General features: G+C 38.4%; 1 protein-coding gene across 2 annotated transcripts in view; it reads right to left on the bottom strand.

The window, feature by feature from the left end:
* Nucleotides 1-5,172, bottom strand: part of LOC108247152 (phosphatidylinositol transfer protein beta isoform-like) — a 51,002-nt gene extending 45,830 nt beyond the window's left edge. Inside the window, exons 1-2 of one of the 2 annotated variants that reach the window (XM_017435063.3) lie at nucleotides 5,097-5,172; nucleotides 2,271-2,301 (exon numbers count right to left, since the gene is read on the bottom strand). In XM_017435063.3, the coding sequence (XP_017290552.1) occupies nucleotides 2,271-2,301; nucleotides 5,097-5,125 (60 nt within the window). In that variant the 5' untranslated portion in view covers nucleotides 5,126-5,172. Of the gene's footprint in view, nucleotides 1-2,270; nucleotides 2,302-2,785; nucleotides 2,887-5,096 lie in introns of those variants that run through there. The other variant, XM_025010302.2, reaches the window with a different exon arrangement.
* Nucleotides 5,173-16,507: the final 11,335 nt, after the last annotated feature.

Below are 16,507 nucleotides of genomic sequence, written 5' to 3' on the forward strand. Positions count from 1 at the left end.
TGTTGTATATTTTTACTAATTTGCATATTTATTTATGGGAGGGAACAAGACGGTCTAAGTGGCAAGTTGTGCTCCATTCCACAAAGTGGGATGCATAAAGAAAAGATGTGTGCACATGGTTTGATAAATCTAAATATTTTGTGTGTACGCACTTTTCAAATTTTGTCCAAATGCTAGTTTTAAGTTTGAAAGCTGCACACTTTCATGAATGAGGCCCCGGGACAATTGAACTGTAGCCTTTAATGTTTTTTGTCATAAGGAGAACTCCTGTGAAGATGTAAAAGTACAGCTGCAACATCCTAGAATTCCAAAATCTAAATTGAGAAGGGTTCAACATAGGTTGAAGGCACCTTTGCAATTTGTGAGAAAATTTGTTACATAAACTTTTTAAACATTTTCAAAATTTAAGTGACTCAGGCAGGGAAATCGAGAACCCCCCACAAACATTTTGGAGCCTCCCTTGTGAATGTCATTTGCCAAATAGTCTCCAACAGTCATAACTCAAGAAAATACCACCCTCGGCATGCCCCTGGTACTGGTAAAGGTCCTCCAAGAATGCAGTACCACTATTAGACCCCAGAGGTTGCAAAGACCACTAAAAAGCACAGCCGCTCACTAACAATATAAGTTTTTCACACAATGCATATTTGTGAGGGTCTAAAAGTGCATGTTGGTGAAATGTTGCTGCTTTTAGTCCTTAACAAACATGATTGGACTCTGGATTTTCTCATTAGGTTTAGTGAAATAGAAGTGAGCAGCAGTTTGTACGTTACTAATAATAATTGGAAAAAAATGCTATATCTAATAATAGCTCTGCGGCTTTTCGTTTTCTGAGAAATGACACACATTACACAAAAAAACGTTCAATTGACAGAGCTTAGATATTTTGTTACTTAAAATTTTGTAGTCATAAGTAGCCTATTGTGTGTTAAGAAGTCCCCTACACTGTTTGTGGCTTTAAGACAGTTGACTGATTGCATTTAAATGATTCAACTCCGAGCACACTTAGTACTTCTCTGTGCCATTAACATCAGCCATAGTAATGCCAATGCCTCATAACAAAGGCTATTTTGTTTTATTGTGAGTTTCTAACTTAAGCCCGAGTGTGTGACAGTTTTGTATAAAAAGAAAAGGAATAAAAAAAACACAAAAATGACTAACCAGAACATTGTTGTAATGTACACAGGGTTTCCCCCAGAAAAGAGGCTAAGCCTGGTGGTAGGTGGCCGTTCACCAGCCAACCGTGATTTAGTAAGAAAAAAAAAAGATTAAAGTTGACAGGAAAGTTGAAAATATGGCTATTTGTTATGTAAGATATTTGTGTCAAATATTTACACAACTACAGTTTTACAAAAAGTCACTTTTGAAATACTTATTTAAACAAAAATACAATTAAAATAAATACAAATTGATTGCACCCAATTTGAATCCTAGTTTAAGTCACATTTACAAATAAATTAAATTAACAAATGAAAAAGTGCAAACAAGGCACCAACACGTCTCACGTCAAGGCCAATGAATAACATCAGAACTCTGAAAAATAGAGAGATGCTGTACTGTACTGTGCTTTTTGTGGCACAAGCTGCATGTTGGATCACTACATGTAACAACAAAACAAAGCATATATAATGCTGCATTTAATAGCATATTTTTACTGTTAAACAAGGATAAATTAGCACACATATCAATATTTTCACTAAGTACAAAACATGCTTACCATTTTTGGTCTTGTAAAGCTACCTGCTGAATTTCGGCGCAACTAACCATTTTTGGTTAAACCCACTAGTTAGATGTTTATTGCTGTGGCTCTCTCATAGAGGGATCATATAAATACTGATACAGGCGAACCAGCTCCGCTAGAGCACCAAAATCGTCCATTTTGAATGGAGCGAGGCATGCGGTCCAAGGTACAAAAATTGGGAGGTGCACGCATACACAATGTGACACTGCGCGGGGCCTTCGCACAGGGGCGGGGACAACGCGATTGCGTCACTGATGGCGCGTGCACCCTTGCGTGATGATCAACGTGTCAAGTATAAACCTACCTGAAAGGTAGCGGTTTTAGGGGTGCGGGTGGAAAATAAAACGTGTATAAAAAATGACGTATTTTACAATAAACAAGCAGAGCTCAGCCTGGTGGTGGGGGAGTGAAAGCTTGGCGCTAGGCTTATAATACACTGGGGGAAACCCTGGTACATTTACTAACCAACTTCTAAATTAAGAAATTACCTCAGTTCAAAGAATGTTACAGAAAAGATTATTGCACTCACCTCTTCCACAGACACTGGTAACACAACACGGCTGAAGAGAAACACAAAGGAGACATAGAGCAGAAAACAGGAAAAAACATATGTTACAACACAAAAATAACAAACTTCAAAAAATTTTGCAAAAATGTTGAAGGATCCAAAGTAGCTGCCGCTCAAAACTCCAACAAAACTTTATAATAATCTAAATTAAAGAAAATGCTGATATTTTTTATATATGAAGTGTAGAAAACATGTAAAGAGAACCAAGATAAAAAAAGTGTTAAAGCTGCTGCCCGTTGCTCATTATTGTTACCATGGTAATCACACAACTGTGTCAGGCAGACAGAAACAGACTGAAAAGTAAGCCTTAAACAGTTGCTGTATGAATCTAAAAGTCAGATCCATTTCAACTCCTCTTTTGAAGAGAATATTTTGAGCTAAAATATATGTGCACTCCATACATTCAGAAAGGGTTTAAGAAACAAATAAGTCACACAACAGTGACAACCACACTAGAAGAAAGAAGACAAAAATACCTTTGTGTTGATGTACAATTGGCATCTGTACCAATAAGAGTTCTGGGAGTAAGAATAGTTTGTTTGCAAAAGACTTTAAATGTCATTTAAACGTCATCAACAGGCAGTTAAACATTGTGTGGAAATCTCTCCAAAACTCATCACCTAAATTGTGATTGTTTTAAAAATTGTAAAAGATATAAAAATGCAAGTTCAATAATATAAGGTCCAACTTTCAGTGACCAGTTTATACTTTAAATAATGTTTTTACTGTGAAGTCTGAGTTACAGAACTCTAAACACCTTTACCACTTGTTTGAACTAAATCCTATTGATCACCTTTTTTTTGTAAATTTTGTCAACACTGTACAACAGTGGTCTCCAATCCTAGTCCTCGAGGGCCACTATCCTGCATGTTTTACTTGTTTCTCTGCTCCAACACACCTGATTTGAATCAATGGGTGATTAACAGGCTTCTGCAGAACACGAAGAGGCAATTTAACCACTGAATCAGGTGTGTTGGAGCAGGGAAACAAGTAACACATGCAGGATAGTGCCCCTCGAGGACCAGGATTGGCGACCCCCTGCTGTACAACATACCAATATTAAGAGTCACAGCACACTATTCCCGACGAGTTGCACAATTTAATCTACATTTCTTATGTTTTAATACAAAGCTGACAACATTTTTGTGGCCATGAAAGTGATTAGAACACCTGAATTCAATGATTTGGGTGGGTGAGCAAAGACTTTTGGCAATGTAGTGTATGTAAAGGTGTGTTCCTTTCAATGCCGATTCAGCACCAGTCTTCGTTCCTAAGAAAAAAATGTTTTCTTGGCTAGTGGGTTGGAATATTGAGAATCGACACTGATCATAATTCAGAAAAGTAACCACAATTCTATTTGTTGCCTAGTTGTTAACTTCCTATTTGAGTATAGCCATGATGGCATAATATTGACATTTGTTCCAACAAACAATCCTTAATCTTTCTGAAGGAGCAAAAAGACATTTTCAACAACCGAACAACTTGTTAGTTTACATTTTCAGCTACCTGAGTCCCAAAAACCAGCCAGTTTGACTTGTCAGCACAAACTTATTAAAACTCGTATTAAAAGATTTCAGCAACAAAATACTAAAATGGTATTCACAATACAACTTTCTGCAGTAACAAACTCAATCTTTGGAGTGAATAAAGGCATATTAGTAGTTGGTTATTTGAAAACTGATTAATATTCTAACCCCGAAAAAGCTTCTGAACATTTATCATAGAATATTTGTTGAAAGTTTCATGACAATCTTTAAAATATGTAGAAATTATGTCAGATTTTGTGACAGATGACAACTTTTCACATAGTTCAACAGAAATTACCCCAAGTGTTTGAATTTCAAAATCCTATAACTTTCCAATTTAAAACCCTGATACATGATCTCGGTATCATATTAAAGTTATTTTAAAGCTCTGTCAATTTACGTCATTTGTTTTAATATAAACGTTTTGAAACAAAAAGGTTAGCATACCTATAAATGACGTAGGATAGTAATGGAGTTAATTAATTAGGATTAAAGTGGTTAAACACGCGTAGCACTGTCCTGTAACGTTAAGTCTGAAGCTTTGTTTGTTTGAACAAAAGCAATGATACGGTTGCATTAGTCGCCCATTAAAGAGGGCTAGCTCGTTAATACTACTGCCAATAAAGTCACAGTAAAGTAGCCCAAAAGCTAACCCAAAAGGTGGAAATGCAACACGATGTGGGCCAAACTCTTTGTCCAAGTTACACGTGAATAATTAGCTATGGCTCAGCTGTGAGGTGCAAGTTTAACAGATAAACTCATGCTCAATGGTAGCCGGCTGCAAAAGCTAGCCGTGCTGTTAAATCCGTCAGAGCAGAAACCTTAATCTGTCACTCACAAAACCACAGCTTAACATTACAGGCGTGACACGCTAATAGGCTAGCTGCACTTCCCTCTAACCACTTACATTTAACCAGTCAAGTCTTGTTAACCAACTAAATGTGCAGTGTGCCTATGTATAATTTTGGCAGTCCTTTAATGTAAGTCGTTTTCATTAAAAAGCTAATTATCCTCTATGCTGTTGAAACTCGGAAGCTAGCGCTAGCTTAGCAGCGTCTAAAAAGGACCGGCGTGTCCCGTTATCCACGTCCTGATCCACCCTGCTGAAAGCAGTCTTTTTACCGACTACACGGCTTTAAAATACGAGAGACAACCGCAAACAAAACAGACGTTTGGTCCTCACTAACGCGTTCTTGGAAAGATGGGAGTCTCCTGTTAAATGTGGTAAAATATATGTTTATAGAAAACATTTCAGACTCACTATTCCTTAATGAGCACCATCTTCGTCATGCGGTCTGCGGCTGCGCAGTACGAGCTGACGCCACACACTATCAACAAGTTAGTTCCGCCCTCTGGGATGAATGTGATTTAGGGTAAAATATTTACACTTAATGTATGGGGTTCCATTTGTGTCAAAAAAAAGTAGAAGTCATACGTGTAGATATAGTTGCTCTATGTTGTTGCTATGTGTCTTTATGTTGTTGCCATGTGTCTTTGGTTGATGTCTATGGTCTTGATGCTTTATGTTGCACATGTAGATGCTGCATATGTAAATGTTGCATATGTAAATGTTGCACATGGAGATGCTGCACATGTAGATGCTACATATGTCTATGTAGCATGTGTGTATGTTTCTAGCTGCTGTAGTGGTTATAACTCACTGATATCTTGCCAATTCATCTGCAGTAAAGTAGTGTACACCTTGCAGTTGTTTTTTCATGCTGTTGGTTCGCTGTCAGTGCGTCTTTAACTTCTGTGATTGGTCAGTGTAGTTGGTCCATGCTGTTGGTTCATGTCGTTGGTCAGTGTTGTTGTTGCATGTTCTCTTCGTCATTAATAACTTTTAAAGTAGGTCTTGTCTGATCAAAGTGTTTATTACATATTACAAAAAATAAATGAAATAAAGATAATACAAAAATGTTGGTCTTTCAATATCAATGGTTTCAAAATGTTTAGATTTCGACGTCGAAATCTAAATCAAAATTTTCTTTAGGCATTAATTAGGGCAGCAAAGGGAGAGCAGGGAGTCCTGGCGCTTTTTCTTTCTTTCTTTCTTGAAAGTTTAAGAAAAATGGCATTTCTGAATAAAAAATCTGGCCGTAAGGATTAAATTGTTATTATCATAATTTCATTCTTCATCCCCTGTTATTAAACCAGATTTCACTATAGCAAAATTTAAGTGGAATATAACTTTGAAAATCCTTCCAAAAAATATTAATGAAATTGCACTTAAAAAAGGTGTTCTGCTGTCTCAACATCTGAATTACAAAATGCACAAAAATTGGTATTTCTATGAAATTGATTTTGCAAAAAGTCATTACGAAGGATAAACACCATTACTGAGATGTTGGTAAAAAAAAAAAAAAAAAACTGTCACATCTGCCACCAAGAGATGTTACTGTTTTCAGCAGGGATCCACTTGAGTTCAAGCCTTTCATAAGAGTTTTTGACCACACTATTCATGAAAAATCTGATAGTGATATTGATTGACTATATTACCTTGAACAATTCACCAGAGGTGAGCCAAGAGACTTGATCAGAAGTTGCCAGCACATGAACCCTCAACAAGGCTATAATGGAGCAAGAAAGTTGCTGGTGTATCACTATGGTAACAAACTAAAAATGCTACAGCATATATGAACAAAGCTCAAACAAAGTCGAATCTGTCCATAGCTATTCTCTCTTTCTGACTGGTTGTGTAACCTCGCTAGATGTAGTCGGGCATGATTTAAGCTCGGTCCGAATAATAGTTCTGCTCTGCATTGTGTAAATAATGGCCGAGAGACACAATGAGATGAAGCCGTTTATCTGAATAAAACAGAGTATGCCCTGGTCAGGACTCGGGTTTATCACAGCAGATACAGCACCTCATGTTCGTCTCTAATGAACTGGCCTAACAACAGCATTTAATACATTTATATTAAGAAGAAATACAAAGAACTAAAAACAATATGTACCTGAATAAAACAGTATGCACTGGTCAGGACTTGGGTTCGTCACAGCAGATACAGCACCTTAGGAGGAGTAGTATTTATGTTAACATCATGCTAATGGAACATTTTACCCGTGTTAAAATAGGGGAACCCACTTCGTGTTCGTCTCTAATGAACTGGCAATGAGATCCCCATGTTCACTACTTTTGTCCTGGCCAACCACCAAGGGGGTGCTGTTTCACCCATTACATATGAACCCAAATTACAAGTAATGACAAGTAGAATTCAATACAATATTAACTCTGTTACAGTTGTAGTATTGCAATGCAAGACATTAGTCAGCTTCAGGATATACAGCATCCAACAAATCTCAGAACTATTGTCTCCAAATTGCCCTACAAACTAAGAGAGATGTGGAGAGTTGCTGCATTTCACATACAGGAGAAATTTGAAAGAAGAGCAAAATTTGCTGATCTTGTTAGCTTTATAAATAGGCAAGCCAAAATACCAACTGATCCTGTGTTTGGAGACATAAAAGATGCTGAAGACAAGGCTAAGCTTAATGTTAACATGAAGATGAGTCAAACATCCAGACCAAAAGGAAGCAATTTCACCACATCTGTTGTACCTGCTGCAAATGAACATGCTCATGAAAAGGAAGAAGTTTCTGCTCACAGTGTTTACAGTGCATTTCAGAAGCCATGCTTATTCTGTGAGAACCAACATATGTTAGCTGATTGCAATAAAATCAGAAGTCAGCCACACAAAGAGAAGCTAGAGTTTCTGAAGGTAAAAGGACTATGCTTTGCTTGTTTGACAGAGGGACATTTGAGCAAAGATTGTAAAAAATGAGCTTCATGTGAACATTGCTCCAAAAAGCATCAAACCATGCTCCACATATCAAAGGAAAATGAGAACAAGCAAGTAAGTAGCAGCCAAAGAAACAAGGAAAGCAACACCACCAGTGAATCGCCACATGTTTCAGGAGCAACTTGTGGTGCTACCGGGGCTGGAAAAGACAGTTGTGTTTTGTCAATTGTGCCTGTTTGTGTTAAACTCAAGAAAGGCAACAAACTGATTGAAACTTTTGCCTTCATGGATAATGGAAGTCAAGCTACATTCTGCTCAGAGAAATTAATAAGAAAGCTTGGTGTAGAGGGTCAGAAAACTCAAATCTTGCTTCATATGACGAGTAAGAAAAAATTAGTACCAAGCTATCATGTGTCAGGACTAGAAGTGTGTGGGTTGAAGGAGAGCATTTACATTGACTTTCCTGATATTTATACACACCCAGACATCCCAGTGTCCAAAGACAACATTCCAATGCAGGAAGATTTGGAAAGATGGAAACATCTTCATGGAATCAAGCTTCCTTAAATAGATGCAGATATTGGATTTCTAATAGGCTGTGATGTCTACAAAGCTATAGAACCATGAAAAATCCTTCACAGTGAAGATGGTGGCCCATATGCAGTACGAACAATACTGGGATGGGTTATCAACGGTCCTCTCTGGGAAAATGGCTGCACAAGTCCATCAGGTGACACAGTAAGTGCTTCTGTGAATTGTATTTCTATTGCTACTGTTGAGGACTTGCTAATATAACAGTTTAACCATGATTTCCCAGAGAAACCCAGTGAAGAAAAACATAAAATTTCAAGAAGACATTCAGTTCATGGAGTCTGTCAATAAAACAGTGAAAAAGGTTGATGGACATTATACTATTCGCCTCCCCTTAAAACACATAGCCATCAAGTTGCCAAACAATCGCAGCTTGGTTGCTCAGAGAGCAGAGAACCTGAAAAAGAAACTTTTTTAAAATAAGGAATTTCACAGAGAGTACACAATTTTTATGTCTGATCTAGTGAGTAAGGTCTATGCAGTTAAAATAAGAAATGAACAGTCTGTTTCTTAGAGTGAGAGGGTTAGGTACATATCTCACCATGGGGTGTATCACCCACAAAAGCGAAAAAGAGTAGTTTTTGATTGTGCTGCATCATATCAAGGTCTATCGCTAAACAAAGAACTGTTGCAAGGCCCAGATTTAACAAATTCCCTCACGCTTCAGACATGATTACATTGCCCTGATGGCAGGTATAGAGGCCATGTATCACCAAGTTAAAGTGCCGCCTGATGATAGTGACCTCTTGTGATTCCTCTGGTGGCCAGATGGGGATCTGAGTGAACCTTTACAGGAATACAAAATGGTTGTGCATTTATTTGGGGCCACATCATCCCCCAGCTGTGCCAACTTTGCACTGATTAAACCGGCGGAAGATGTTAGAGAACAGCATGAATGTACTCAACACGCAACAGGCGTGGCAAAATAATTCCAAAAACTACTCAAATCATAATGAATTACCTGTTACACATCTTACTATCTCAAAGCATGGTGGAATTTGTAAATTCACAAGCATTCGCAATGACGTCATTCAGACAGAGAAGACTGATAAAATAATAGTCCAGATAGAAGGCCAATTTTACCCCCAGTGTTTAAAACAAAAGAGCACTAAATGAAGCTCATGGATTGAACAGAAGCACCTGCCACTGATGGCACCCATCTTCAGATGATATGACAAAGAATTTTGTTTAGATTTAACATTTAGGATTTAGATTTAACATTTAGGATTTAGATTTAACATTTAGGATTTAGATTTAACATTTAGATTTAACATTTAGGATTTAGATTTAACATTTAACTTTTAGATTTAACATTTAGGATTTAGATTTATATTTAGCATGTAGCTGTAACAATTACATTTAACTAGCTAAATGTTGTAAAAAGTGACATCATAAAATCCACACTACATTTTTAAAGTGTTTGAAGCTAAATGTGACAAAATTTAGGCATGAATTTTGAGCACAAGCTCGTTTACAAACGGCGCCCCATAGTTTTTTAGTCTGTTAAACTGCTCCTTTTACACCTGTGGCAGGATGTTTAAAGAAGGTTTATTGACTTACCTCTGTGATATTAAGTTATATCAAGGTAATGAAGCTCTGAGAAGAACCTGTTCAAGTATTAAATATTCATTTTGCATATTTTTATTCAGTTTTAGGTCTTTATAATCTTATTTTCCTGAAACATTTGCATTCTGAGAAAACAGGTCCAACAGACAGACATCACCTTACAGTTTAGGTTAATTAAATATCACAACATATATAAACTACAAATATTTTTTCTTTAAAGTTAACTTTTGTTTGTTTTTTAACCTTTAATTATATTGAGATTCTTGATTGATTTGCTGCTAAAATGCAACTGAAGTCCTACAGTGTTTCAAATCTGTCTGTTTTGTCTCAGAAATTTAGAGGACCTTTTTCATGTAATCAGCTCATTTACTGAGACATCTTTACAAAATAAAGCTCTGGGTAAAAACAATCACAAGTTTACAAACTAGATAAACAGCTAAACCAGGGGTAGGCAATCCTGTTCCTCAAGTGCCACTATCCTGCATGTTCCACCTGTTTTTACCACTGATTCAGCAGTTAAATTACCTCCTCATGTTCTGCAGAATCCTGTTAATCACCCACTGATTCAAATCAGGTGTGTTAGAGCAGAGAAACAAGTTAAACATGCAGGATAGTGGTACTCCAGGACCAGGGCCACCTACCCCTGAGCTACACAGATACATAGTGAGCTAGCTAGGGATCTCATTAGCTACTTAGCTAAGTATAATATCTAAGAAGGTTAAACATCACTTTTACTTAACTTTATCTTCTTTACCATATCATCCCTATCTTATTTCAATTTAGTCTTTTTTGTGCTCAAAACATCCAATAACTTAAAACATGTAGAAAACAGTGCAGATATTCAAAGTTCTTCAGACTCACATTTCAGTGTTGAAAGTTTTTTGTGGCTTTAATCAGTCAGTGAGAGACTTTAGATCTTGTCCAGTTGCAAAACAATCCTCTGTAGAAAGAATAATTTCACAGGAATCATCAGGTGATATGTGACAAAGCTTTTCCTCAGCATTAGAATTTTGTTTGTGTTCAAATGACTATTATCCAAATGATGCACCTTAAGGTGGAACCATAGAAACCACAGGTTCATCCAAATGATGCAACAAAGGTGGAACCATAGAAACCATGGAATCATGAATGTTGAGGATTTCATGCTGCATGATGTTTCAGGAAGGTTTTTTGACCTACCTCTGTGATATAAATTATATCTCCTTAAGGAGAAACCATAGAAACCGCTGGATCATCCACACAATGCAACAAAGGAGGAACCATATAAACCATGGTTCTATAAAGTGGTGGCATGAATATTGTATGTACAATAAACAGATTTTTAACTTTAATTGATATCAAAATTCAACTCAAGAGCTTGGTATCATTTCTAAAGGTACTATCTGACTGGCCTGCGACTGTTTGACTCAAAATGCAAGAACAGAGGTGAGATTTTCTTTGCGCTGTCACTGAATTCTGTTTGTGACCAGCAAGCTGTAAGCTAATCTCCCGGAGAACACTTTTGAAATGAAGATGGGCACACCTGGATAAATATTTCATAAATGGGGCTGTAGCCTCAGATGTTTTCTGTCACAGAAGAGCTCCTATTAAGGAGTCAGGATACAGTTTTAGTTCCTTAGAATTACTGAAACTAATTTGAGAAGGGTTTTAAATGCCTGCGACAATTCTTTGAAAAGTTATCTTTGTAAGATAACGTTTTTTTATGTTCAAAATTCAAGTGACAAGACTGCAACGAAATGAAGAACATCTGTAAAAGTCTTGAGACCTTTTGGAGTCTCGTTCATGTATACTATTCATCAAAAGCTGCAGCTCAGTGAGATGCTGGGGTTAACGCTTATTATAAAACCATTTAACATTTAAACAGATGAAAGAAACTGACAGGTTAATGTCTTGAATTAAAAAAAAAACTTTTATTTGATTGTGTGAAAGCCAGTAGAAAATTGGGGAATTAAGATTTTTTTTCTTAAAGTTTTGTTTTTGTTTTTTTAAGGGAATAAGATTTAGATAGAAAAAAGTTGTTGACCACACTCTCTAGTAATCAAAATGAGTATTACAAAACAATTCATGCAAAAACTCATTTTTTGTTTTTAAAAAAAGGGGGAGCAGCAATGTAATAAATATGACGAGGGCAAGACGCGACAAGGGCCCCCAAAGCAAAAGTCCTGCGCAAAGACCACACCATGAGGTGCACCCCACCAGCCCCACAAAGCAGAGCTCCCCACAAAGGCACACCCCCACGGAAAAAGGAGACCCACAGCGTCCATGCCCAGGGGCACATGCCCGACATCCATACCCCAGCCAGAAGAAGCACCCCAGGAAGACTCATACTAAGGCCCTAAAGAGGCAGAAGGCCCACAGAGCAAAAACCAGAACCCACCGAGAAGCCGAGACCACCCAATCCAGAACCACCCAGGCCAGCCAGCCCACAGAAACCACACAGACCCCCAGACCCCACCCCCAGACAGAACCGGAGCTGCCATGTACCAGAACCCCAAGGGTATTCGGAATCTGACCCAGGTCCGCCCGAATGACACCCAGCCCCCACCCAGGGCCGTCTACCCAGCTCCCACCCCAGAAGAAAAGCTACCCCCACCCTAACATTCAAACAACTCTCAGACCACACAAGACACCCAGGTTGAGTCTACCCCTCCCCCTGATCACTCCCCTCCAGCTTAAGGTGCCCAAGGCCCCCCAATGCAGCAAGAGGCTCCAGGCCAGGGCCGGGAACCAACGCACACACAGGCCCAAAACCCCAGCGACATACCCACCGAGATCCAAGCCCCCCAGGGCCAACCGGTACCCCAACCCAGGGGCGATGCACCCCTAGAACCCCGAGTCCCAGAGACCACCCCGAACCTACCCAGGGGCAGCCCGGTCACCAGGTCAGTAACCTATGTCCGCCGGTGCAGACTGCCAAAAAGCGTGCATGCAGCCACCAGAAGGTTTCTGTTCTTCTTTCAGGATTAAAAATGTCTTCTTATGAACTTGTTTTTAAATTTTTTCACACAGGCACCACAGCTTTAAAATCTATTGACTTTAATTGGAGAATTTATGTGTGAGACTCTAAGTGTTAGACTAATTCAGACTAAAGATTATGCCTAATATAAATGACCAAAAACTAAACACTGGGATTGTTTCTGTCTTTTCATTTTTTCCCTCATTATAACTTGGTTCCTGTCCACTTTCTTCAACAATACTAAAACATATTGCCAGGTATGTGTCTACATATTTTATAGCTCATCTCCAAGTTTGATGAAAAACAAAAACTATAGCTCTAAATTTACATCTTAAAACTTGCTTAGTTGTATTTACCAGCTTTATTATTTTGTTTAACAACAAACCACAAAACCTACTTTGATTTCAAACCAACAATGAAAAGAAAAATAGATTCAAAGTAATTCTTTAAGAAGAAATTTGAATTGGTTGGACACATTACCTATCGTTTTGATGTCTATTGAGAGCTCAGTTAATTCAGGGACAGGTGGCATTCCATATGAGCTGCTGACTGGCCGACAGTTCCCTGGACCATCAGCAGGTCGGCCGTGAACAGTGAGAGAGGACACAACGAGTAAAAATAAAGCACATTTTCGTTAGCCTGTCAGCTCTAGTCACAGGTTTTGCTGATCTGGTGCAAGAGAACCAGGATGGAACAACTGGAGACCAGAACAGTCCCCACACGGCCCCCGGTGCGTTGATGAAAGTCATAAAAAGAAAGTGGACGGTGACCAGGTGGACCGGTTCATTCCAGGTGGCCGAGAGAACAACACACACTGTGAGGCTGCAAGGGAACGGCTCCACCCGGTATCACTGGACCCGGAGCGCACCTGCAGAGGAGCCAGGCAGAGACTTGGAATCCATCTCTGCTTTTAAGGCTCCACCTGGAGCAGAACAATCCCTAGAAGGGTTGCTTGGAGAAAGGGCATAATAATCCCTCAAGCAACCAGTAAGGTTACCAGACAGGCACTCTACCTGTCTGGCGAAGAGAGAAGAAAGAAGGCAGAAGAAATCCTGAAGGGCTGAAAGAAGAATTTTTCAAAAGTGTTCCAGATTGTAAAAAATAAATAAATAAATAATAATGACAACTAATCTGTGTCCTTACTTGTATTCTAATGCGTAGATTTCAAATCATTTCAATAGTTGTGCTTGGGTACGTTGCTGTCAGGTGATCACAGGAGCTAATACTATAATAATTTGTTATTTCAATCAATAGATACAGAATACATTGAAGCAGGGAAAGGGGGCACCCTCATTAGCAAAGCTCCACCCCATCAGCCGAGTAAGAGTTAAAGGGTAAGAACCGTGATGCCACACCAAAGCTGAGAAAAGCACTGTAGGCATCACAAAATGTTACAGGGTAGTGGTCTGTTGGGACTTAATTTAGTGAAAGAAAATATGCATTTGTTTCTCTTTTGGACATCTGACAGCAATGAGATCTAAACATGGGGTTAACTAATTTTTATGCTCAGGGTGACAGGAAGAGCTTGGATTTCGCTGACATGCTTTTAGCCGAAAAGGGGGGAAGCAAGGCAGACATCATTTGCTTTAGTGACCCCATCTTAAATGGTGTCAAAATGGGGAATTGTAAAGTATGGTTTGTGTTCATTTCTCATGTCTGTTAAACTCATTACAGGTCTATAACATGTTTCATTCAAAGGGATCTCACAAAGGTGCAAACCTGTAAAGCTTGTATAAATACTAGATGGTAATGCAGTTCAAACTGTACAATATAATCAAACCTTGATACTTTGATTGCTAAGAAATGAGGTTATGCTTAGTCAACAATAAAATATAAACAAACTTTGATAGTGTTAAAATGATTTGATTGTTAAAAGTAGGTTAAGATATCGGATAATAGGACAAATCTGGTGGGAGCAGAAAAGGAGATGCGCAAAACAATTAAAGGCTGGAAGCATTCAAAAATCTCAGAAGTCCTCCTGCAGAAGAATATATCCTGGATATTCATCCCACCAGCAGGTTCACATTTTGGGGGTGTCTGGGAAAGACATACGTTCTGTGAGAAGAATTCTTCACCAGGTTTTGAAGCAGCAACCTCTTGATGGTGAGTGCCTTCAGATGTTGTTTTGTGAAGTGGAAGCCATTGTTAATGGCAGACCAATAACAAGAGTGTCAGGTGACCCAATTGATGTAGAGGCAATCACTCCAAACCATTTGCTTCTTCTTAAATGCCAGCCAGTATTGCCTCCTGGATTGTCTCAAAAGGAGGACTTGTATGCAGAGCGACACGGTTGTTTTACCGTTGGCATTGCAACAAGCCGTCTCAATGCGTTAAAACAGTCTCCTCTCCTTTGTTTCACGATTTAAGAACACAAGAAGGTAAACAGGAAACTTTGATCCCACAGTGTGATTAATTCTGGGTTGAGACAAGAGTCTCAAAAAAAACAAGTTTGTGTGTCTGGTCTTACAGTCTCAAGCTACGGCTCTTGGCTGAGTCATCCTGAGTCATCTTTGATCGAAGTGTGTGAGGAAGCATACTTGTAGGTGTCAGGAGAGATGTCTGCAGGCAGCAAAGGTGGAAAAAAAAACAAAGTGAAAGTTTACAATTACATGCCAACAGATGCAGAGTGCACTGCTATAATACCCAACAAGAAACCAGAGCACTTAGAAAAGACCTGAAACTTTGTTGTAGAACAAGGTCAGATTAGCAACACACATCAAGAAAGTGACAAATCGGCCATTAGATAATGTTGTGAAAGTTATTCTAGAACAAGGAAAAGGGATCTCTGAACTAAGAAGAGCTGTGAAAGACCTGACTTGTTAGCAACTAAGCACTCCTTCAGGACGTAGCAAGTCTCAACCTTTACGAAAGTTTAAAGTTTTTTTTGTTTTAGTAATCATTGATGTGTTTACTAAGTTTGCCCAGACCTTTCCAAGTCATGACCAAACAGCACTACAGCAAAAGTGTTGTTGAGGGAATGGTTCATGAAGTATGGTGTACCTAAGCAGTTGCATTCGGATCAAGGCCATAAGCTTGATGGAGTGAGCTTCATAACCTTATTATTTACATTTCATTTAGGAGTTCAGAAGCACTTCTACCCTCAGTAAAAAATACCTTTAGAAAAATACTACGTGTATGTAAGTTACAATAAACATACATATATACATAAACTGGTTAATTACACAAGGTCATGGAGCCACAAAAATCCATGTTTAAAGTAGCACAATGACAGCTTGATAACAGACAGAAATGCCACAAGCTATTAAACAACAGCCATCAACTAAACTCCATCAAAAGGGCAACCACAATGAAGCAGTTCATTTCAGGTCGTAATTTCAAGCTGCTCTTTATACTTTTGGCCACAAGATGTCACTAAAGACCACCTTCAATCTGCCAGATGTAGTTTCTGTGATAAAAATAACAAAGAAAAACATGATAATGATAGACATAATTGATTACAAACATGGACAGCACAACAAGTAAAGACAGAGAATAAGGAATTATAATAATCTAGCCTAGAAGTGATAAACGCTTGGACCAATTTTTTCTACAGCATTTTGTGACAAAATGTTTCTAATTTTAGTAATATTATGCAAGTAGAAGAAAGTGGTCCTGGTAACCTTTTAATGTGGAGGTTAAATTATCAAAAATTCACAACAAGGTTCTTTGCATTACAACTGCAGGCTAAATTAATGCCATCCAGAGGAAGTAAAATGCTGTAAAGTTTGTTCCTAAGATGCTCAGATCCCAAAATCACTTCCTCCGTCTTGTCTGAGTTTAAAAGCATAAAATAAGACTCAATATAAATATGATTTA

Source organism: Kryptolebias marmoratus, linkage group LG14, assembly GCF_001649575.2.
Source record: "Kryptolebias marmoratus isolate JLee-2015 linkage group LG14, ASM164957v2, whole genome shotgun sequence".
Classification (NCBI taxonomy): domain Eukaryota; kingdom Metazoa; phylum Chordata; class Actinopteri; order Cyprinodontiformes; family Rivulidae; genus Kryptolebias; species Kryptolebias marmoratus.